Source organism: Apis mellifera, linkage group LG15 (assembly GCF_003254395.2).
Source record: "Apis mellifera strain DH4 linkage group LG15, Amel_HAv3.1, whole genome shotgun sequence".
Classification (NCBI taxonomy): domain Eukaryota; kingdom Metazoa; phylum Arthropoda; class Insecta; order Hymenoptera; family Apidae; genus Apis; species Apis mellifera.
The window spans coordinates 6,904,124-6,929,713 of record NC_037652.1 but is presented as its reverse complement, the minus strand read 5'-3'; the positions used below and the strand labels follow the sequence as shown (position 1 = coordinate 6,929,713).

Below are 25,590 nucleotides of genomic sequence, written 5' to 3'. Positions count from 1 at the left end.
CGAGGATAAAAAATAGGAAAAAATAAAAAGTATATTTAATATTGAACATGAAACGTGATAAGGTAATCATAGAGAAACGTGAAATAATCAGTATGAAAGAGAAGGAAAAGGAGAAAGAAAAGGAATTTATGAAAAAAGTCGAAATAGATACACAGATAAAGAGAATGAGGAAAAAGAATGTTAAACAAAATTCAGGGAAAAAAGGTAAAAGTAATCCTACTTGAAGTTTCGGCGCAATCCATCGTGCTTCTAGGCCGTCGCCACCGCCGCCGCCGTCGCCGGCGACGGGCGCATTTGGCCCCGCGCACGGCAATAATCCAGAGAGTGGATACGGGTGATTATATTTGAGGATGCGGAATTGACGAAGAAGAACTTGCGTGCACTGCGAGCGCTGCGGATATACCCGTGAACCCGTGATAGTATCTGGGTCAAGGTTCAGGTTGCCGCGGCGCGGCGAGGCGGCCAGCAGGAGCGACGCACTGTTCGGTTCACGACGTGTGGTAGAAATATATAGCGACCACGCAGAGTAAACCGTTGCTCACGACGCTTACTTACCGGCCATCTCGCATACAAGACACTACGCAACCAGAGAGGTTCGCACGCGAGCTTACTCTCGGTGCGAGGTCCAATACCGCCTACTCGACCAGAGATACGCGCGCGCGGCGCGCCACGCCGGCGACCAGGAATCAGGAAACCTTCACGATTGTTTACCACACTTTGCCTTATCTTTTATCCTGTCACATATTCGTCTATCTAGCTCACTACTAATATGAACGCAATCACCAACTTTCAATGGCGGAATTCACGAACGCATACCCGCACAACACTACTATGGCGTGACGTCACACCACAGTCAGGTTTCGCTACTCCGACGGTAATCGCCATCTTGATTGCGAAAACCGACTTTACGCGAAATATAACGAAAATTACCGAACGTGATAGTTCACACAGTGCCATCTATATCGCGCAAAATTCAAATTCTGAAACTTTTAAGATTCTTTTTCGAAAAGATAATTAAAATTTTAACTTGAAAATAAAACAATATATATATATAATATATATTCATTTCAAATATATTTCATATATATATATATATATAAAATATATATACATATATTATATATTAAATGAAGATTATTTAATATAAAATTATTATGTAGTGGCATTAATTAAGAAAAAAATTACCTAAAAGTTCTGACAGTTTCTCATGTAGCTCTTCTAAAGAGGAAAACATAGGTGAATTTCTCGATAAACGTGCAAAATTTCTGGTTGAGCGAAAATCTGCCATCAATCGGTCCATTTTTAGCGAAGTTTCAATATAGATATAAAGATTTTTTTACTGTTTTTTGATTTTAATAAAAATAACGACGATTTACTTTTAAGTTCGAAACATGTCGCATATTTTAAATTGAAAAGTACAGAATTGATTATGATGTACTTTAATAGAGATCTCGTCGATACATTCTTGATAAGGTCCTAACATCCGGCCTGTGTTGAATATTAATACAATTTTTCCTCTACGGTAGAAGATCAAGTATTTTAAATTAAGAGTATTAATATTGACATTAACTATCATATTCCCGTTTGTCGTAAAAATTAATTAAGAAACTCAAATCCCACAATTAAAAGCACATAACAATATATTGTATATTTGTAAATATCGTGTTTTCCACTTTACTCACAAATCCATAATTCAAACTCAGAAATTGATTTCGTTCAGGTTTAAGGTAAAGGAAACTTTAGGCGTAGTTTCGAACCGGTACTCCAAAGTGAAAAAAAAATTTAAATTCGAATCACAATCTACTTGCCCTCCCGCCGCAAAACAAGTTATGTACGATGAATTTTTATTTTCAGGGATTCAAAATACGATTAACAAATCATAGACGTATCGAAGACAACAATCATTCTTTTTTTTTTTTTTTTTTTTCATTTACCGTAGTAATCAAATAGATCGATTTTTGTATTATCTCTCGATTTGAACAATTAACCGAGACTCGAATATATTAAACAAATAAAAGAAGACAAACACACGAATATTTGCGAATGAAACGGTTGTCTCGAACTGGTACGAAAGTGCATGAGGCTCGTACCATACACGAAACTCTCGTTGTCGAACATGTTAGAGGGAGGATGTTAATGAGTTTGTAACGAATTCTAATAAGTATATAGAACTGCTGCAACGTTTATTCGGACACGAATATTTGCCACGAATTAAATGCAAGCGTTTTCGAAAAAGTAAAGATCGGCAAAAAAAATATATATATATAGACATCACGTGCCTCCGCGTGGACAAGATTTTACAATAATTTTTTTCAACGAAATTATACCCATTACACGATAAGTTCACACTCGAATGGGCTAAAGATTCACTTGTATTCGATATATATATATATATATATATATATATATATATATATATATATATATATATATATATATGTGTGTATATATAAATATATATATATCGTTGCTCACATTTCTCCTATAGCGAGTTCACCTTTAAACTCACATGCTTCAAATTTTTTCCACGTCCATGAAAAATCGATCGAACCGTTTGTGTAGCTTAAAGCTTTAGCTTGCGCTCTTTCTTCTTTCTTTCTTTCTCTTTTCTTTTCCTTTCTTTTCTACTTTTGCGAAACGAAGCATTGCACCAACAATCAGCATACGAATTCCAGCATATTTCGAGAAACGTAACTACGTACACTACCCCGTACTTTAGAGAATTTTTGTTTACTCACAAAGGTAACCGTTGCAGATCGAACTGTGTTTGTCACTCTCCTCTCGAAAATTATTCGACTCGTGATAGAATCGTTTTAGCCTGATACGACTTCGCGCGCTCATCTCCTCTCCTCGTGGTGACGATTTCTCTCAAACGATATATTCTCGAACGATATCCGTTACGATCACTCCGGCATACTGTTATTGCCAGGTGACATCGGGCCTCGTTGGGTTTACCAACTGACCGCTAAATGTAAACGATGCGAACGAATCGGTTCGTATAAATACACTCGTGTACATACAACGCGAATGACTGTCGATGATCGAATAACATTCAAATAATCGTACGAATTTAACTTGTCACGAAGAGTCTAGATATCTAGATATCTGTCCGTCTAAATTTGGAAAGAAAAAAAGAAAGAAAGAAAGAAAGAAAGAAAGAAAGAAAGAAAAATAAATAAACAAATAGTTTATTCCTTATTCCGAAAATATTGCCTCTTTTTTTACCCCTCCCCTCTTTCTCCTTTCCAACAATTCCCATTCTTTGACTTTCGACGAGGAAAAATTCGGTCGTCGAGTATTAGAGTTTTTCGAGAGGAGAGGGGAGGGGAGTGAGCGAAAAAAAAGGAAGAAAGGGAGGAATGATGGGGAGAAAGGCGGGACGAAAGAGAAACGAGAAAATAAAACTCACCGACTCTCTTGTTCACGGCGGTATTGATCATGGAACCAAGCTTGGTGAGGCTAGACTGCCTCATGATGTTGGAGGGGCTCTTCATCCGTTTTGACGGTGGTACCGGAAGCGGGGCGGTCTTGGACCTTGCCAGGATAGCGCCGTTCCGGCAGTTTCCGTTTGGACTGGCGCCGGGGGGCCGCTGGGGCGGAGCCCCCCATAGACCCACCACCCCTGCGTGACGCGTGGTGCTATTTCGCGAACTTCGACTCTTTTCCACCTGTTAACCACGCTCCCTATTCCTTTACCTTCAACATCCACTTTGCATCAATTTCGTCGCTGAAACAGTAACAATGGTCGTGGGGCAGCGATTAACTTTCTCGTTCTACGATTTTCCATTATTATTATTATTATTATTATTACTATTCGATTATCAGATTATTCGATATCGGTTGAGAAATATACCGGTTCTCTTATCTTCCGCTCGAAAATTCAATCCTCGTAGCGTAATCTCTGCAACACCCGGAAGCGTGTGTCGTGGGTGTTGGTGTCGCGTGGAAAACCGGTCCTCGGCGCGCTCTCGGCCGTTTTTCGTTTCCTTTTTTTTAATCCCGATTCCCGAGCAGGAGAGGGGAGGGATGGATGGAGAAACGAGAGCGTGAATCCGAAGGGGGCCGATTGAAGGGGCGCGTTAACAGGCGGGACACCGGGAAAACTCGGCGGAGAGGAGAGGTGCGCGACGCGAAGAATGCGTGAATGTGATCGAATGCGAAAAGAAAGAAAAGAAGGCAACAGGTAGTCGAACGTGGGTAAACTCATTTGACTCGTGTGGCGAGGAGTGGGGGAAGAGGATGCGCGGACGCGAATGCGCGGGGGTTGCATGCGCGCTGCTTGCTCTCTGCTAACCTAACCTAACCCACTAACATCCTCCCCCGATTCCCTTCAGCAATTCCTTAAGGTTAAAGCCGAGCTGGATTCTTTCTCTTATTGATCATCGATTGCGGTCGTGTCGCGCACAACTTGATAATCTTAATAAGAACTCGCGACATTGACATCGAGTCCGTGCGTAGGCGTCCACGGAAAATGCAAAGAATTTCGCGTAAACAAGCGCTCGACTCGACCCGACTCGAGAAGATTTGAAACGCAAATGGGGCACGAGAGGGGGAGAGGAGGAGGAGGAGGGGTGTCGAAGACGCGAGTTGACGCACATTGGCAAATATCGAGGGCAACGCTAGCCTCGGATAAACGATGCGCTATTCACCTTTACGATGCGTATACAAGCCGCTTTTCCATCAGCTTTACCAGCGTCAACCGGGCTATTGATTCGGCGAAATCGACGAATCGAGTCAGATCGCGGAAATTGAAATTTAAACCGAAGCCAGCGTTCTCATTAGCTTCGAAGAACAGTATCCCAATAATGGAGAGAACACTGCGTTAATAATAAGAGAAACGTAAGATAAAGTTTTGCGCGGCGCAAAATACTACGCATATTTCGTACAAACTACGACTTAATCGGATTATATACATACGAAATATATATATATATATATATATATATAAAATAATTGCACGTATTTATCGTGCTTTGAACCGTATTGCAGCATTTGCATATACGATAAAACTTTTAATTCGGGATGATGACGTGTGCGTGTGTGCAAACTCGAAGGTAATACCTTTGTTTTTCACCAACGGATTCCTCGTTAACGAGGCTACTACCAGTTGCACGTTGCATCTGAAAGCTCGAAAAACGCTTTTCCTCCCCCCAATGTTCTCCCTGATGTCCCCGGTTCTGCTACTTCTTCTGGCACTTCCTTCTGAACTTTGACACTTGCGTTTAAACCGATAAACATAACCGAGGCGAAAAGCATGAAAGCACGGCGTGAAAGCAGAATGAAAACGCGGTTAATCCAGAAATACTGTCTGGTATAGTGGAACGAGCGCGACGGAATTAACGTACCTTCAGGAATGGAGCAAGGTTAAATCTTTACCGCTAATCGCTACTACCGGTTAATCTTGCAATTTAAACGCATTTAAGGTCATCGAGCTAATCTACCGGCGAGGATCAAATTCTCACACTAAACGATCTTCCCGTTAGTTTTCTAGAATGTTTTAGAAATCTGAACAACTATTGCTCCAACTAACGATAGAAAATTAATATACACATACTTATTTCATGAAAAGAAAAACGAAGAAGATCGTCGTTTAAGAAAGAAGGCGCCTTTTCCTCGAACACGCGTCGACTATACTTCTTTTTTCTTTTTCCTTCTTCTTTTTCAACGTAGCCGGAAAAGTCGTTCCCCGACTATGGATTCGCGAGGACGAGCAAGAGGGGTGGCTGCAGACGGGTGGTAGTTTGTTAAACTGGCGGACTGTGCACGCCAGTGGCAGAAGGTCCCTGGCGTCTAGCCAGAGAATTTTCCGACCGCTTCTTAAGCTCGAAATTCATTCCTTTTGCGTGCAAACTCCGTATCACGCAGCATCCCCGAGTTCGGCCACGATTCTTGTTGCGTGCGGTGATTTCTCTGAGAAAATTTCGATATTTAAATTTTCCGATTGAAATTTCTCTCGTTTCATCCTTAATCCAAGATTGTGATCACACTTACATAATAATATTATTATATTTATAAGGAAGAAGAAATATACCGTTGGCAACATTTGTGAGAACTTTTTCGCGGGAAAATCGTTCAATCTCATCCGAGATGCGATTTTATTATTACGAAATGACGGTGGAATAATGGTGGCCCGGCTTGTAAAAGTAGAGTGGTAAATTAGAGGGCCCATTCTCACAGGGGATAGCATATTCTGTATCCACTTTGAAATCCGCTGTAAAGAATGAAAGGAGAGAGAGAGAGAGTGGCGATGATCTATTTAATTCCTTCCAGCAATTCGAAATGAATTGAAACGGACGTTTCCATGGGAGAAAAATTGTGAGAATGAAATTTAATTAAATTTATTATTCGCATTATGCAAATCGAAGAAAATTCCATTTGTTTTTTCCATATATATATATATATATATATATATATATATATATATATATATATATATTCCATGCGTGATATGAATTTAATTTCCTCGTATTGCTTTAATCGAACAATAATATCATGGTAACGTGATAATTTATTATAGCAGGATGACAAAATACGATGATATAATTCCGGCGAAACAACGAAATTCTACGAACACACTTCTTTCTTTCAACCCTTGATTAAAAATCTTTGACAACGAAGAGGGCACGAGAATAAAAATGACAGACGTACAAGCATATATATATATATATATATATATATATAATCATGTGTGTTGGTTGAAAGCCTACAAAAACTGACACTTTCGTAGTACGGATTCATCGGGATGGCCTACTGGTACACTTTTATGATCCCTTTAACATTGTTGACCCACTATTCCAGAAGGACGTTCGTTCGTCTGTCGGCCTCGGGGTCCCTTCTGAATCCGCGTTATTTTTTAATATGTGCATGTTTCTCCACGAATGCAACGTGGACCATTGCATTCTGCCCACCGATATTAAACGTCCCGTGGAAAATGAAACCGAGACATTGCACCGTTTCTTCTTTCTCTTCAAAGAAAGAAGAGGATATACTTTTTTTTTTCTTTTCCATCGAGTGGAAGATATTCGAGCTCACCCATTCACACGAGTCTATAGTTATCCATAAGGTAAAGAGGAATTAGCCTTTGCTTTCTCAGCCAGCCCCCCTTCGAAGGACGTGAACAACGACATCGGATAAGAATAATAATGGGTGTGCGGTAACCTCGTTAATACACGCGCATTAACGACGATTTCCTCGCGAGGAATCGAAGACAACGATGCTGGTGACGACGATGGTGTCGGTTTCTCGGGTAAATGGGGACTAGGTAGGGGGGTAACCGTTGATAATGTTGGTAAAGTTCACACGAGCATACCGATTAACACGAGGCGTCGATCAGGTCGGGTCAACGTTTAACACGATAGCTGGATTACGCTCTCGACGCGGTGTAATAATTAAAGGTGCCAAGCGAAAGGTTAAACTCTCCACACGCGCGCGATTATCGATCGTGTCTGCTTTCCAGTTGTGAAAAAGAGGAATTCGTTTTGTCGTGCTCGAGTGACCGGTTCGCAGACACGTTCGAATATCCATTGTGTTTGATTCCCGAAAAAAAAAAAAAAAAGGAGAAGAAGTGGCGAGCAGAAATCGAATCGTCGAATTCGCAATGCGGAAATTATTAAATTATCAAATGTCGCGCTCGAATAATCGGGAAATATTTAGAAATGAAAATTGAAAAGGTCAGCGAATGATTTTCGACAAAATGCATTTTCGAAAAAATCTCTACTGCCGTCTCTTTTTCATCCGTCTTTTTCATCCGTATATATATATATGTAATAAGGAAGTTAGGCCACAATTTGGAGCGAAGATATATCGTTCATTATCGATGACGAGGCTGAAAAAACAACGCCAAGATAATGGTTAAATTAATTGGAAATTAATTCTGAGGATATCGAGAGAGTGATTTCAATCTTGGTTAAATTTTTAGGAAAAAAAAAATTTCAACCTTTTCTTCTCTTCTTTTTAATCACCTCCTCCTTCCTTTCCTTTCTGGATTCTTGCCACTTGGTGCGTCAAGCGTGCCACGTTTAGAAATTAGGCTCGCCCGTTCCTTTTATCGGATTTAATCGTGCTGCAGACGTAGAGGCAGAATAATGCTCTTACGCAAATGTTGTTACATCGAACGTCGAACCCGATGAAAACCAGTATTTATCGGCGCTTTTACGTATTTTATCAGTGAAAGCGTAATACGAAGAGTAATAATCGTTTCAACTTCGGAATAGCCACGATATTATTGAACATATTTCCGCGCGGTGGAATATCAAGTTTCGCCAAGTTTTTCCCCTTGGTAACGAAAAATTGATAACGAGAAGTGTTATCGTAATTGTTGAGAAATCCACGAATTGAAAAGATGTATCCACGTCATATCGAACAATGTGTCTGTCTTTAATGATTTTTAGAAGATATGACTTGTAAAATATCGTCGTAGAAGATGTTAATATTTTCTTGGAAAAATATCTTTGAAAAGAACACAAAAATATCAACTGAGAATTATTTATTAAGTTATAGATTATGCGTTTATATAATTTGAACGTCGAAGTATAATATTACGAAGTTTAAGAAATAAATTCGTAAAAATTTGATTTTGCAAATAAAAATCCGTTAGTTAACAGCGAAGTTTAGACGAGGCGAGATAAAAGGAGATACTTCTATCTCCATCGGCCATCTCGCTTCACCCAACGGAAACTTAAATTGCTTACGACTCAATAAATAAGCCTGGGCCGATATTCTCTCCTGCATCCAACTTTTATCCTCGTTTTTTTTCGGCCTCCAGTGTCGCGCGAACGCATTAACACTCCGCATAGAATTACGAAAAATAAACGATGGTTTTTTTTTTTTCGTCTATCTGTAATTTACGATATATTACAAATTCGATCGGAGAGTTTACCGATTAATAAGCACGAGGAAAGAACGAGGTCCGTCTTCGAGTGCATAACCTGATTCCGGTTGGCGTGGAGTGGCGAAAGAGAAAAGAGAAAAGAAAGAAAGAAAGGAAAAGGAAAAAGAAAAAATGCCGAAGAATAGTTCGAGAGATGGAAACGGGCGAAACGTGTTTGTGTAGGTGGCTTTTATTTTTCGGCTGACGCTTGTAAGTGGTTATAGCTAGCCTTTATATACACACACGGAGGGATGAGCTTCAGCGCTGTCAGCGAAGTAAGAGGCTCGACTCTGCTGCCAGTTGCTCTACAAGCCGGTGGCCTAGATAATTCGAGTGGTGGGTCTTCCACCACTGCGCTCGAGCACCGTCTGCCACCGTTTCTGTAACCGTGGCTATATAAATATTCGGTGATAACAGTTTCGAAAATTTTCATATCCATATTGGATACGGATCGAAGTAGGGACGCTCGAAATAACGATATCTCGATTCACCGTGTATATATTCACCGCATAGTTTTCTCGGCACGATCCTCCTCCCAGTGGCACGTTCACTATTTCGATAATTCATCGTCCCGTAATTGGGCCGAATCGTCCTGATATCCCCGGTCTTCGACGATCTTGCCTTCGCCTTTGTGTACAATTCGAAACAATTTAGATATTTTGAGAATGGTTTAGTTTAATCTTAACGGTTGAGAAGAGTACAGGCGAACTCGTGCATTATTTGATCTCGTTAAGGATCGTTTAAAATTGTACGTTGACTCGGCTCGAAACTGTAGGGAATTACAACTGTGGATGGAAAATTGCGCGCGCTCAAGGCTATTGAGCTTAAGCGAATTCGTATATGTAATTTTAATATACATACAATGTAGACGTTGTGTATAGTCGAAGGATACGTTTCTCCGGGATAGGATCTTTTGTAAGAGACGCATGCGCCGTGTGTATAATCCGCGCTATTTGCGCCGCCACGCTATATTTCATAGTGTGCGGTAATGGTCTTAAGTTGCTCTGTAATTTGATACAATAGAAGTAGAAAAGTTGATGAAACTTTTAAGGTAACGAGCAAAGTAAAGTGAAGTTGTACGTATATATATATATAAGTATTACTTTATATACCAGACACTCTTTCACACTGTCAACGAACTAATTGTAAGAGAATTAGTCTGCTGCCAATTACCAAGCACGCTTCTGACCCAGATACTTCGCGAATAGTGTACGCAGGTAACACACAACTCATGCATCGTACGACATGCATTAAATTAGCGAGATAGAAAAAAAGAAAAAAGAGAAGAAAAAGAAAAAGAGCTCTCTGCGATTACGAAAAAAATACTGTGCGTGCACGATCGATGACTCTTTCGATGTAAAGATAAAAATATTTATTTATTATTCCGATACACGAAGAGGAAAGGTAATTTTCCAAACGTTACATTTCCCGCGTTAATCACGCGCATCGTATTGGGGATAATGTTTTAGAAAAGCGGAGGAGGCAGCACGTTTATAGTTGGAGCAACGCAGAGCACCGAGGCGATTTTCGTGATCATCGGCCCGTTAACCGGCTCGAAAGGCCAGAAATTTGCCACGGTTAGACGATTTCGGCGATCAACTGTGCTTGCAACGTTACACGAGTTTCTCGACAGGTGTGATAAATCGTATATCTGATAATTTTAAACCGATACAAATTTCCGATAAAAATCGGAATCGGACGAATCGTTCGTCCCGTCCGTTAATTATTCAACTTCGAAGGAGAAATTTATAATAAATCTAATCTATAAATCGTTTCACAATCGAAAACGAACATCCAAAACGAGCTTCTATCCACGAGAGCCAGTAATTTATAATTAATCGATCGTCGCATCTGAGAGACGTTGTATCATCAATCGAAGATGCGCATCCCAAAAGATTTGATTCGTGCGAAGTTCTTGCATTGTTTTCGACGGCGTGGAAATTAGTTTCAACTTGTTGTCTCTTCCGAATTGTCGTGGTTTAATTCGGATCGAAGAGGAAAGTTAACGAAACAGCAGTCTAGCATCGAGAATTCGATTAACGTTATTCACATTCGTTCTCCTTTAAGTATCTCTTTTTTGAATCTCGAGGAAACGTTCCACGTCCCGTGAACACCTTTGTAAACCCGTTCACGATCTTTCTTAAGCCTCGGCAATTTCCGGTTCGTTCACCCGAACGCTTCGAGATCTCCGTTTTTTAAATTCAAACGTAACATTTCTCATATCCTGACCAGCCTACCTGTTTCACTGTCACTCGTTCAGAGATCGACGAAACGATATCGTTTCTTAAGGAGAGAGAGAGAGAGAGAGAGAGGGAACAATAAGAAAGTGATATAATTGTGTACAATTCTCCTTTAAGGAAAGCGGCTCGAATTCGAAAAATCGAAAGGATGATCCTTCGATATTGAAACGAACGTGGGAATTGAACGTTAAGAAAAAGTTCTCGGCCGAGAGACTTGTTTATCGAGTTATTGACAATTTAATTTGCTAGAGTAATTTGCTAAAGTAAAAAGAAAAAAACTGTGTTCGTATAATTAGGATGTTCACGTAATAAGCCTAATCTAATTTCCTTCGCAAGCTTTTTTAGGATTGTAATTAAAAATTGGAATTCTATTAGAGTATCCTATTAGTAAAATTTATTACGATTAATATTCAATGTATCATAATTGGAACACTTTTTATCCGCTGTTTCCGGACACCCGATACATTGACGCGGAACAAAGGATACTTTCAACGCGTTGCCAAACACGGGAGCGCAACAAAGGATTACCGATCCTAATCTCGTTACGAGAAATATCAAGCCGTCTCTCAAGCAACAACACTCCTCGCGAACAGGATGTGGAAATGTCGGTTGCGAAATAAGGCGAAATAACAGGTGGATCGTAGCTAAAGGTAAAGGCTTAAAGAGGAGGGGATCGGAACATCTGGTCATTTTTGATGTTACCAAGGTGATTAGCGTGCAGGCTCGAGAAGAGACCAAGGTCGAGAAAATAGTACAACCCGTTGAGAGGAATCGATGCAATTTTTGCCAGCTTTCCACGGATTTCTAACCACCCCCAAGTCTGAAGGTGTGTCTGTCTTCAGCCTACACGCCAACTCGCCTTCGACAGAACCGACAGCTCGTAGAGAAAGAGAGAGAGAGAGACAAGAGGAGGACCTTTCGGATCAATAGGTCGTGGCTTTATTGACTCGCGAAACCGCGTGCCAAAGAAACGCAACGTGGCTCGCGCCACGTTGATGCACGTGCAATTATTATCTCCTCTTCTTCGACGCTTAATCGGTTAAGCCGATTGCTGCTGCCACATTTATACAAGAATAACAACAAGGGAGAAAGAGAGAGAGAAAGAAAGAACAACGGAGGAGAATTTTTCTTATAAAGAATTTTCCAGTTTGGAAAATTGGGCCGAAAGCTCGGAGGGATAAAAGAGCCGCTTTATCTTCGCTTTGATAAATCCGATTTTTGTAAAGAATCTGCCTAGGTTTAATTTAAATTTTATATATATAACCTTTTTCGTTTCCGTTTTCGTTTCATCCAAATTCTGAATAATAAAATAGCCCGACGACGACTACAATGGAGATGCGTTAAACGAGAGAGGGAGAGAAAGCCTCAATTTTTCCAAAGCCCATTCATTCCTGTTTGATTTGTCTTTTTTATTATTTATTTATTTTTTTACCGTGACTCGGTCTCGATTTTTATGAATCGGTGAGGAATAAAGATTTTGGTTTCCACGCGCGTCCAGAATGGACGGCCAATGTGACGAAGCTTTTCCTCCAGTCTAAAGTGCTCGTTCTAAAGCCGTGAAACGGTTTAAACGGGATAGATGCATCATAAAGAGACTCGCTCGCTCGTCCGTCTTCCTTGGTCGTGCTCGATTTGTCCCATTCCTGTTCATCTTTGATAAGCGGTTGAAACTGGCTTTCAATGATTGCGCTAAAAGGCAACGTAGATTGCGCAATTGCTCAATTAGACGCCACTTGCGCGCTAAATCAAATCCAACATGTACACGTTAAATATTATAGACCAGTGTTGAACCGACCAACTCTCGGCCGGCTGTCCTCCTCGAAACTATCCGTCCAGCTATCCGTCCATCTATCCGGACGAAATAATGAAGTTTACTCTCGGCGAAACGGTCGGGGCCGTGAATTAATAAGCGCGAAATCAGTGCAAACACACTGGTTCAAGCGTTGATTGAGCTGCGGAGGAGAAACGTTCACGTTTCTGACGCGTGATTTTTTTTTTTTTTCTTTTTCACGATTAATTGATGTCGTGCGTAATTGTATCTCTAAATACAACGCAATAACAAATCAATTTCCGATTATTATTCCGAGTTATTCAAATTCAAATTTATTCCTTGCAACATGTACAATTTTCTTTTCACGGATGTAATAATGCACGATCGCTTGAAAAAAATTCTTTAATTTTTAATTCTAATCTCTCGAATACTTTAATCATTAAAAGTGTCTGATCTTTATCTTCTTCCATATCCAAATTGTTATTCCATAAAGTTCGTCGAAGATTCACAGAATCGGCGCAGAATCGATGCGGAAGAAATAATTCACCGCGGTATATAAATTACACGTAAACGCGGTAAGCAGGCGCATCTCTGAAACGCTGTCACCTTCTATCGACTATCGTGTCGTTTCCATAGTAATATCTCCGGGATCGTTGGCTCCTCGATACCCGGAGCTTTTGTAACCAGGTCGCCTTTGAGGTAATGCATCGGCTTCTCTGTTCGCGGAAAGTGCGTTCGAGTAGGGTGAAACCCATCTGGAAGGTGCGCGCTTTCGAGATGGGTCAAGGAGAGCGAACGCGAATTCGTTTAATAGAATTAATTGGAAACAGTGCGTGGCGTCGAGAATCGAAATAAATAATTTTTGTTTCTTCTTTTTATTCCACGCGGCGAGTCATCATCTCAGGCGATGCCTTCCTCGATAAGGCTTCTCACGTTTTTCTAATTACAGCCTACTACAACTTTCGACTCGTCCACCGAAGGAGCTTCCGAAATCGATCGAGATACGTGTTTCGTTGGACGGGGCGTGTAACGCGTGACGTCACACGATAAATATTTTCGTTGGAGAAAGATCACGTATCGTGTGTATAAATTTCACCCTCCCCTTTCCATCTATTTGAAACCGCTCGATCTTTCGAACAAAACGTTTCAACTTCCCGATGATTAACCCTGATTCGTTCCATCCTTTTCATTACGATATCGTAAGTAGGTTTTTAGCACGGGTTAAGTAAAGTCACCGATTAAAAAATCAACTGCTCGTGTACGTACACGTTTAGAAACTTTACGTTACGAAATAACGCGCGCACGGTTTATCAACAAATTGGTTTATCATGGTAAACAGGGAGTCTCTCTCTCTCTTTGTCTAGGTTTAAGCCCGTATTTACCGCCATTTGAGCGGCTCATTTGCACCCCGATTGCGCAACGAGTAGCAGCCATGCGCGTGCAATGAAAACGGTAGATCGTGTTTAGATTATCAAAGCTCGAAATTAAAAACACGTGGCCTTAAACGTAAGGTAAACGCGTCTCACGAGGCGAGGACGATGGGAAGAGAGAGAGAGATTCGAACACACTGTGTCCTATCCGTTTCCTGCAGTTGGCAATAGAGAGCACGTGCTATGATTCTAGGGTTACGGTTAATGAAGACTTCGAGGAACGATCGCAAGGCCGGCAATAGGTAGATTTAGAAGTAACACAATTGGAATTTGTACGAAGCAATTGGTACCAAGGTCCCAAGACCTATGGTCTATCGAGTCTTAAATTGTTTAGGAGGCATTTGTCGGTGAATTGAAAAACTTTGTATTCCGTGCCGTGAATTACAACAATCGTATCGTATGCACACCGTATATTTGTGTATAGTTTGCAAAATGCATTCGGAATAGGAACCGAGAGACGCACGAAGAAGATGCACGATTCGACGTTGAAATTTTAAAAATAAGAGATAAAAGTATTATTTAGCTGACGTAGTTTTCCCTTTTTTGTTTTATTCTTTTTACAATGTGTAATATCGCATGATGATACTGAAACCTTCCTTTTTTTCATCGACACGCACATTCTCTATCATGTGTGTAGAAGTATATTGATTTCATTTAATAACCATTATCCTTGACATCATCGAGAAATTGTTTGGTAGAATCTAGACATCGATTTAGAAAATGAACTCTTTCAAAAGTATACTTTTACCGAAAAAAGTACGGGAAGAACTTTCGCTTTCGTTGGCTCGCTGAATAATTTTTCCTCGTCCGCTTCGAAAAGAACAATTCTTCGAGAAACTTTTACAAAACTTCTTTAACAAAATTGAAATTAATGATTCGTGAATGACACCATTCGATTCTGGTACGCGATAGAAGAACGGGACTCGACGATGATGCGTCCAAAAAGATGCTCGGGCACGTGATACGCGAGAATCGTGCAAAAGAGGAGATTAAAAGTAATGTTCCGGGAGAATGAAAAGCCGGGAGTTGCGCGTGTACTTGTTTAGATGCAACTGCTTGTATCAAGCTATCGCGAAAAAATGAGGGGAGAAACGTCGTTGCCCACATCCTCGTTACAATTTACAAACGAAGGCTTTTACGCCAAATACCTCGTTCCCCTCGTCTCGCTCCCCTTTCTCTCGCTCGGAGCCTGGCGAATCTCTCTCTCTCTCTCTCTCTACACTCATTTCACGCTCCCACTCTTCCTCTCGAAATGGATCGATGATCCTTGACTCGCGAAACGAGCAAGAAACGAAGCGAAAAGAATGTTTCTTCGAATTTCTTCGTAAATAAACACACTCCGGGACAAGCTTTATTACGCGTCCTCGTGTCAACGTATTTTTGAGAGAGTTAATAACGAAAGGAACGTTTTTCTAAAACGAATTTCCCGTGAATTTGGTGGTCAAATTTCAATAATATTTTTAGATCGTTATTAGGAGAGTTGGAAGTTGGATCGATTCATCGGGAATGAGACAAAGTGTAAAAATAGAAAAATTGTCTCACTCTTGTTACACGCGATTGTTAATTTAAGAAAATTGGGAATGATTTTGATCATCGTCCCAAGCATTTAATACCCGCTTGTTATTAATCTCTCTTTTTCTCTTTTCTCGAGCGGCGTACGTTCTTTTTTCATTCTCTTTTTTTTCGAGTGGAACGTCCTTGCCTTTAAAAAGTCCTTGGCCAATGAAAAAGGGGAAAAAAAACTCGCTGATTTTTGCGTGTCTCGAATTGAAACAAGATCGTATCCACCCGTGTTCTCCGTTCATGAGCGACGAACGTATGTTACAATTTTTATTTCTTCGTATATAGAAGATAGAATTAGAGTTTCGTTTCGATCGTATCGACACTGCTTTCGCGAAAAAAGGCGAAAATTATTTCTCGTCTCGGGGAAATGGATCAAAGGCTTGTTGGCGGCAAGGAGCGTTGCGCTCGCAGGAGAGAAAAATATCGTGAAAATTTCGCGCGTCTCCGAGTTTCAACGATCCGTAAATTCGTTGCCATTGTGAGTTGCCCTCATCGCGGAAATTGTGCCGGTGGCGCACGCATTGTTCAAAACCCCCACGGCCCCCCCTCCTTCATATCCCTCGTTTTCACCATAATAATTACTATCCCGCCAGTCGATAAAGACTTAAATTCTTCTTCTTCTTCTTCTTCTTCTTATTCGTTATCTATCTTAATTGTACCGAAAATAATTATTCCGATACGGCTCGGCTCCGGAACGAAAAATATATCGCGTGAAATTTATTTACTTTTGAAGGAAAGTTGGTCCCGTTTGTTTGAAGAAAGCGAGATTTACGCAAATGGAAAGATATTTATCCCATTCAAATGAAATTTCCATTTTATCGCGACTTTCTCTCTAAGCTCTTCGAATTCCAGAAAATGGAAAAAAAAAGTGAAATTTATTTATAAAGGAGTCGATCGAGGAATAAGAAAGAGAAAGAGATCTACTTCTTTTTACAATTTTTAAATATGAAAATAATTATTATTTTTACTATTATGTTTCAAATAAATAGCGCAAATGTTTGATTCACAATAAATAATATTTGTTCACTTTTTCCTATTTCTTTCCAGTTAAAAATTAAATTACGATCCATGTGTTCTATAAATGAAGACACCGATTTACTATAGAATAATAATTATAGATATTATTTCTCCAAAATTGTTACAAATAGATCGCGAAATTCTCGATCTCCTTCGAATCTAAATAAAAATGTGTCACGCGAGTGAGATAAGATCGGATACGGAGGCGAGATAACCGGGACGTGTCCCGTGCCGTTTTCCACGGGCAAATGAGTAAGAACCGAACGATTTGCGTCCCGATTATCTGCTAAACGCCGTTTATTTTTCATCTATCCGCGCATGACACACGGGTGTCACGTAAGCGCATGGAACGCCGTTCGAGGGATGCGTCGGAGCGTACTCGAGGAGAAGAGGTTGCCCGAAAATAGAGAATGTTGGGTTATTTCGGGCTATGTTGTTTCAAGGTGAAAGGCCGACTTCGCGCTCTTTCCTCGAGCGCGTGCACTCGTCACAGGTTCGCCTTGTCTCTCCCCTCGTTCGTTTGTCAATGAACAAATAAACGAAAAGAGACAACGTCTTGTCCTCCTGCTCTTCGCTCTCGTTACTCGCCCGTCTTTGCAATCAATCTTAGAAAATAATAATTTCAATGATTGTTCGTAATTGATCAATTTAATAATTCTCAAATTTTTATTATCGAAATAATTCAATCTTCAAGATTGAAAGTTTGTTCTTCAATCGAAAAGAAACGATGTTTCAAGGAAGGAGATGAAAAGATAATAAGACGCTCCTCGAAACATCGATGTAAAGGAAAAAAATTGGCTCGTGATTGCGTTACGTACAAAGTCTCGTTTGAAGAAACAAAACGATTCGTAGATTTTTTTTTTTTACTTAAACTTGAAACTTATTAACGAAGTGGAACTGGAAAAAAACTTTCGCGATCTTCTTCTAGAAGAGTTGTATTCGGAAAATAACATCTCTCTCTCTCTCTCTCTCTCTCTCTTTACTTACGTATATCCCGATATTTCGAAGCCAATTAGCGTAATTGCAATTTTTATCATCGCGTAATAATCTATCCTCCCCCCTCCCCCTCCGCTCGAATCGATGCTTTCGTTGTTTCATGCACCAACCCTTCTTCTCTCCCGTACGCGAACAACAACTCGACTGTTGTATCGAGAGAGGACTAATTCCGTGGCGCGATCGATAGACCGATTAGAACCGATTGGGATGAATGGCGGTGTGTCGCGAGGAGACGTAAGGGTTTGCAAAATTTAACGAAGCTCAGGTGCGATGTTATAAAGTAAAAATCGACGCCTTCGTTGCTCGAGAATCGAAAGAAATGTGAAACGAAATGAAATAAAAAAAAAAAGAAAAATAGGGAAGAGAAACGAAAGGAAAGATAAAGAGCCCTCGATAATGGAAGATTTCTATTTCTTCGACGGGAGGGGAGGAAACTTTTCAGTACGGTGAAAATTGTTTCGTTTGTCTCATCGATTAAACTACTGGACAGGTCCGTAAATACGTATATAAGAATAAATGCCTCCTCTTCGTAAGTTGAAGTGCGTTAAAGGAGATTAAAGCGGCCAGAAGCGTACGTAATATTTACACTCGCGAGAAGTTGGACACGACTGTGTGTAACATGCTTATAGAAAGAGAGAGCTTATAGATTCCTATTTTCCAACTTCCCACGTGTCGACCCATTTATCGCCGCTTGAATGGAGAACCGTTGGAACGGAATTCTAAGTCGCGAATAATTCGACTTTGCCGAATCCATGCTAACGAGAGCTGGATATTTGCACGGATCGCGAAATTCCAATTCCAAACCTGCCTTCGAGAAACCTCGTTCGAAACGCGTCATCGACGTGTCACGAGGAGGACAACGAACCGAACATCTCTCGGAGAATTCGTTCGGAAAAACGGGTCTTCCGTAGATAAAATCATTCGAGTCGTGAGGACGACTCCATCCCCGTCTGTCTTCTCGAGAGAAGAAGAAGTTTATATATGCACGAAATTGGGAGCGAGCGCATCTCGGAGCGCATCGACGGACAAAATTACAGCCCGAGGAAAAAAGGCACGTTGGCTCACGGCCATTCCGTGTTTCCTACGTACGAGAAATGCAGAGAATTATAATACACGTCGAACGTGTACGTAAAAATCAAACGAAGAATAGAAAATTGTGTTTAATTTAAAATTGCAAACGCATATTTCCTCGTGAACGGATTATATATTGAAAATTGCGTTGAAAGTGACTTGTGATTTTCAATTCTTCGCCGATTTCAATTTCTTGATGAAACCAATCTCGATCTCGATATTAAAGATCGATTGTTGCGCAATGTTATTTTTCATCGAAGAATATTTGAAAAGGCGAAATTACAATTCAGATTTTCGCGGGATTTTTAAATATTTTCCGAGGCGCCTGTTTCCATTAGCTCGCGAAGAGGAGACAAGTTCGATCGATCGAGTGGAGCAAAGAACCGGGGAGAATCTCCGAGGAGAGTAGTAGGTCAAACACGAACGGCGAGGAAAGCACCCGGGGATGGCTAAACGAGAAGAAGGTTTAAACCAGACGTCAGACCGGTATATCTTGTCGCTTTCGAAGTCGCGCGCGACTTTTTAGGAGGGCTCGGCGAGGAGAACAAAGCGTGTATATATATATATATGTATATATAGGAGCGTAGTTCGTGCGAAGTCGCAATTTCATTTCTCGATAATGATCGCGGCGTGTCCGTTTTCCCGATGCTTGATCCGAGCGTTAAACGATCGGCAATTATTGCCGCAGCTGGAGTTGAGACGAAATAAATAATAACGGACGGGCTTTTCGTTGTATCATACAACTTCGTGCTCAAGATCGTGTAATTGCGACATCTGCTCTGACATCCTTTGTTACGATATTCTTTCCATTCAACTTTTCATCCACCGCGATAAAATGTTAAGAAGCTCGCATCGATTATTACACGATTATTAAATCGATTCGGATGCAAAAATAGGCAGACAATTGCAATGGAATAAAAGTCAATATCGAGAAGGAGGAGGAGAAAGTAAAATAATAACACAATTATAAAATGGGAATGTGATTAGATAAGGAAAAGGGGATAATTCTCATTTCCATGATCCGTTCGGATTATGAATGTGAATATGCATTAAACGATTAATTAATTCTAGGAAAGAGGATAAGAAAAATGATAAAAAGATTATTATTGGATAATATTTTGAAATGGATAATTTTTTAAGGAGGGCAATATTCTTTTCTCGCATGATGCTTTCGACAATTGAACTGCTGATCGGCTGCACACTGAGACACGCCGTTAACCCGTTTCTGATTAATATGCACCCTTATTGCAACAGGATGCATGCAACAGGATGCAAAAGGTGTTGAAACGAGAGAAGGCTCGCCGTTGCAATTTATAGCAACCTATTGCCGGATTGTTTGTTTCCCAAACGTTACAGAAAACTTTCAAAGTAGTATGGAGAGGGGGACTAAATATAAAATGCGTGCACGCACCGATGCAAGTGCAACCTCGATGCCTTGGGAGCTACACTCCACAATGCAAATCAGCTTAATAATGTGTAATCGATGATACGCGAAGCCGAGGATCGCTCGGCGAATACTCGGAGAAAGGAACGGTTCATTGAACCATTCGATGCTTTGTTACGCGAGAAATCATTTTTTCTGCCAGGTAAAATCGATACAAATTATCCACGCGCGTAGGCATGCTAATCGACCCGGTCGTCACGCCCAGAAAAAAAAAATAGAAAAAAAGACGAACAATGGACCGAAAGGAAAATGATTTTTTTAAAATAAATATAATTTAAACAAATGAACTCGTATATATACGAATTAATATAAAAACATGATTGATCATAAGTTTTTAGATTAACACGTTCGATGTTAAATAGCGATATAATCGTGAAAACATCTTAAATTTTGTTTAATCAATTAAAAATCGTTATCGTTTCATTTCGCCTTCGTCTGAATAGAATATGACATATTGAAATCGATCACTCGTTTTAATTCGTTATTACATTGTTTTTATGCTAAATTCTGGAATAAATTCTTTTCTTTTTGCAGTAATCAACGGAAGAATGATATTCTGAGAAATTGTCGTATCGTATCGTTATATCTCTCGTAATCTTGACAAATTTAATAAGCGAAGAACACATTCTGTTTAAAAACAAGATATGGAGAAGAGATATATATTTTGAGCGGTAAATTTAAAGTTATTGCCATCGGACAGAAAAATATTTTTCTGTTCGAATATAAAGAAGAGCAGTGTAAGCCTTTTGCACGATTTATTGTCGTTCATGACAGCAAAACGCATTCATGTTTCAAGCGTGAATACCTCCTTATCTTGTTAAAATCGTTATTGTCTGAGAAGATAACGATTTGCATGTTTATCGTATTTTAATAATGAAATAGTTTAAAGTCGCAATGATTGAAATTAAAAATGATGTGTTTGGAGTCAAAGATTAGTCTATCCGCGCGACAGATAACTGAAAGTATAAGATGCGCAAGCGCATCTTTAACGTTCACGAATTTTGTGTGTTAGCCTTATTTCGGAGAGATATTAGAAGAAATTACGTTAAAATTTGTATAGCAAAATAAACTTTTCGTCGATGTACTTTAAAAAAAAAAGATCTGATCGAACGAGAAAATAGAATGATGTCGAAATTTATAGAAGTGCGACACTGAAATCGAAAGAAGTATACATTGGCACGGTTCATCGATTTCGTCACCAGAAAAAAAGGACAATATTTATGCAACAGTACCTAATAATGAGGCACCGTGAACGGTGAATACAATTAACAACGCATTTCCAATGATCGACGATCCGAGAAATTGAGATCGATTCATAGATAATATCGTCGAACGATTATATATTAAAATTCAATTTCATATAACAACTATCTATACGAGAGAATCTTTAATTAGAGAGAATTTCCTTTCGGTGTAATGCAATGCTCTAATCTCCGGTTCCGAAGATCGAATATTTAACACGTAATAATGAGATTGATTAGAAGTTTATTTTAGAATAACGTCGTATATTGTGCGCACGATATAATATTATAAAAACAAATAAACATTCCAAAATATGTCTCTTTTTAAATTGCTTCGATTGGATATTAGAAAATTTGATGCTTACTTACGATAGACAGAAAGTTGTGACGTTGAGGTAACCAGACACCTCGGTGAACGACACCAGGACCAGAGAGAACAGGTGTAACGTTGAATTGAATATGTAAAAGTAATAACGGTGTACACTTTCGATAAACGTAGTGGGCAATGCCACAAGTAAGTATATAACAACGCGTCGTCACGACTACTTCAAAGCACGAGGGCAAATAAGCTTCCGTACGCACGCATGCATGCACGCATGCACGTTTGTATGCACGAATACCCGTGCAAGTCTCTTAAGAAACGAACATTGATACACACGCGGCTAGCGTACGCACACCACCGTCTGATTGTACATACATCACGTATCGTGGTAGCGACCGCAGGACGATGACAGCCATCCGACACTGTCTTACGCCAACTGGTGTTTACTACTGAAACGCTCCGTCGTCCCTCGAGCCATCGGCTCGGGACGAGGAACACACCGGGAAGCAGCGAGCCTCTTGATGAGTGCAACAGTTGCTTGACCGAGGCGCCCCACAATGTCGATTCCGATTATTAACACGATCCTATTCCACAGATGAGGTACAGAATAGATCTATCATCCTATGGAACATTACGTCCCATGCTCTGAAATACCGATTGTGCAAAAAATTAAAATACGTATGCCCTCTACAATAAACCGATGAATTTAACAATTATATTCGATTCAAGAATTAATGTTGGTAAAATCAAAAACAATAATAAAATCCTCTTTCGTAATAATATTTAATTAATATGTATGCACATAATATTTGTATATTATAATATGTTAGCACAAATAGAGATACAAACGAAATACAAAATAAACTTTTAAGGTTTATGAAATTAAATAAATTTGTGAATTTTATATTCTGAAATACCGATTGTTCAAAAAAATCAGACGTTTTGATATGCCCTCTATGATTTAAATTTAGAAATTATATCATAGATGAGATAGATGTGACATCTTGTAGAACTTTATGTTATATGTTCCAAAATGCCGGTTTCAAAATAAAATCAGTGTTACTTATGTCTTTAAATAAACAAATTTTTATCTTCCAAATTGTTAATCCAAAGATTTTAATTTTTTTTCTTAAACTAAGATTCCTAAATTATTGATCATCTAAGTGTTCTATTCTTATATCTCATAATTATAAAAATTAAAAGGATATTATGAAAAGTTAAAAATTAAATAAATATAAAAATAAATAAATAACTAATTGTAACAATATTAAATATTATTATATATTTAATATATAATATTGTATGTATAATATAAATATTATAAAAATGATTAAAAATTAAGTGATTAAAAATTATTGTATATGTTATTAAAATTTAATTAAAGAAAATTTTATAAAGACTCAATGGAAATTGACTTTTCTACTGTGATTTGTTTTATATATATATGTATGTATATAGAAGATTGCAACAATTATGAAGTAGTTACGAAATTTAAAACAAATAAAAATAAATGATTTCTGTCGATGATATCAGAAATAAGTTTTAAATATAATGATTTATAATTTCGTAATTTTTAGATTTTGATTCTTAATTTATACATATCACAATTTTTTATAATATATATATATATATATAAAATATAATATATAATTAATATATTTTTACGAAATAAAACTATATTTACAGTGCTACGATAGTTTTCGATTTATTTGTGCTATAAAAAATAATATGAAAAAAAGAAAAATATAATAGCCACAAGTTAAATTGATAATAAATAATAAATTGAAAATGTTATGATAGAAAAATACAAGTTTTAATTTATATTAAATTATAAACGGAATCTATTGAAAAAATATTATTATTATTAATTAAATATTGATAATAATCTTATTAGAGACATAAAAATTTTAATGTCCTTAATATTAAATTGACACGATAAAAATTTTATGTTTTGCTAAAAAAATATAAAATCCTATAGAAATATAAAAATAATTGATTAAATAAAGAATTAAATATCTTTTATAGTAAAAACAGTTCGAAAATTTTGTACGTAGTCTTATTATTGGTTAAATTATCATGTTCGACAGTTAGTGTCACATTACAGGATTGTAAACAAAAATTCAGTTAATGTTCTTCAGTCGATAGAGATATATGTGAGATATATGTGTATTCTATTGGTTATTGAATTGTGAATAGTGTATGAAATATTTTAAGAAAATTTACTCATCAATAATGATCAATAATGATTTGTCATTTATTTTGTAAATGATCAAAATAATTTTTATTATTTGTACTAAATATCTTTATATATAAAGAAATTAATTTTTGTTTATTTTAAATATTTTGATCCAAATTACATATAATGCAAGATTAAATATTAAATATAATTAATAATAATAAAAAATATTAATTAAAAAATATTAATAAAAGTTATTACATTGAATTATTGAAATGACAAGAAAATTAAATGTGGTAAGAAAAATCTTTATTTAGAAAAAACTTTTTTATTGATTTTTTTATATTAGAGATCAATTAATTTGTTTGTGGTTCGTTTCATATCGATAGTTGCTACTATTAAAGAAAGTACAATTTCTTGAAGATGTTGAAAAATTAATAAAAGAAGGGAAAAATTATTTATTTCGAATGAATAAGTTGTCTGATAGTTTAAGAATAGATTCGTATCAGTATAAGAAAATCTTATATTTTATGGATCGTTATTCACGTGTAAGTTCAAAATAAAAAATATATGTATTTGTATTAATAGTTTATTATTTTTCTTTAAATAAAAATGATAATCGTTGTTATATAATTTTCAAATATAGTGTAAAACACAATTAAAGGAGAATATGGAGGAATTAAAAGATATGTTCGATAACAGCAATATTGATGGTATCATAGATGAAGAAGAGACAGATGAAGAGAATGAGATAGAATATATAGAGGACGAAGATTTTCTTCTCAAAGAACAATTTTATCATTTTCGTAATATAATGTATCTAAAGAATATACTCGGAAATATGGAAATGTTAATTTCACGAATGTTAAATATAAATGGATCCCTTGTAAATCTTCAGTTGTCAAAATATGCAAGATTGAAGATTGCATTAAAAAATTATTCCGTAAAAGTATATGAATTTTTAAAAAACAATAAAATACTTGTAGAATCTAAAAATAATTTTGAGAAAAAACAATTCACGAAAAATATTCAGGATAAATTTATACAACTACAAAAACTTATAATTCAGATTGCCAAGGTATAGTTAAAATTATAGAAAAATAACTATAATAAAAACTAATAAAATTATTGATTTTTGCAAATAATTAATATAAATAAAAATTCTTTTTTAAATACAGAAAGAAATATTCTTTACGGATGTTATGGTGCGCAATTTGCATGATATCTCTAAACAAAGAAAGTGAAGAAAATTAATTAAAATTTATATCATACGATGTCATTATGAAATATAATTAATTTATTTTTTATATTTAAATTATATATAATGAAAAAAAAGTTAAATTAAAAGCATAAATAATTCTATTATTATTTATTAAATTTATTTTATGCCTTGTCTGTTAATAATTTTCAATTATCAGTATGTAATCGATTTATCTCTTGTAAAAAATCC

At 37.7% G+C, this 25,590-nt stretch overlaps 2 protein-coding genes across 10 annotated transcripts in view; one reads left to right on the top strand and one right to left on the bottom strand.

The window, feature by feature from the left end:
• The window catches only part of LOC410604 (protein phosphatase PP2A 55 kDa regulatory subunit), a 29,513-nt gene extending 6,993 nt beyond the window's left edge, over positions 1-22,520 (bottom strand). For 4 of the 9 annotated variants that reach the window (XM_026445688.1, XM_394082.7, XM_026445690.1 and 1 more), the window contains exons 1-2: positions 22,012-22,520; positions 3,410-3,727 (exon numbers count right to left, since the gene is read on the bottom strand). In XM_026445688.1, the coding sequence (XP_026301473.1) occupies positions 3,410-3,494 (85 nt within the window). In that variant the 5' untranslated portion in view covers positions 3,495-3,727; positions 22,012-22,520. Of the gene's footprint in view, positions 1-220; positions 889-3,409; positions 3,728-5,554; positions 5,855-22,007 lie in introns of those variants that run through there. The other 5 variants (XM_006563479.3, XM_026445687.1, XM_016916741.2 and 2 more) reach the window with 5 other exon arrangements.
• A 1,876-nt stretch (positions 22,521-24,396) lies between these two features.
• LOC100576891 lies at positions 24,397-25,453 on the top strand. The gene is made up of 4 exons (XM_003250221.4): positions 24,397-24,436; positions 24,530-24,688; positions 24,787-25,218; positions 25,319-25,453. Exons 1-4 carry the CDS (start codon positions 24,416-24,418, stop codon positions 25,382-25,384), a joined length of 678 nt encoding a protein of 225 aa, XP_003250269.4. The 5' UTR covers positions 24,397-24,415; the 3' UTR covers positions 25,385-25,453.
• The last annotated feature ends 137 nt before the right edge of the window (positions 25,454-25,590 follow it).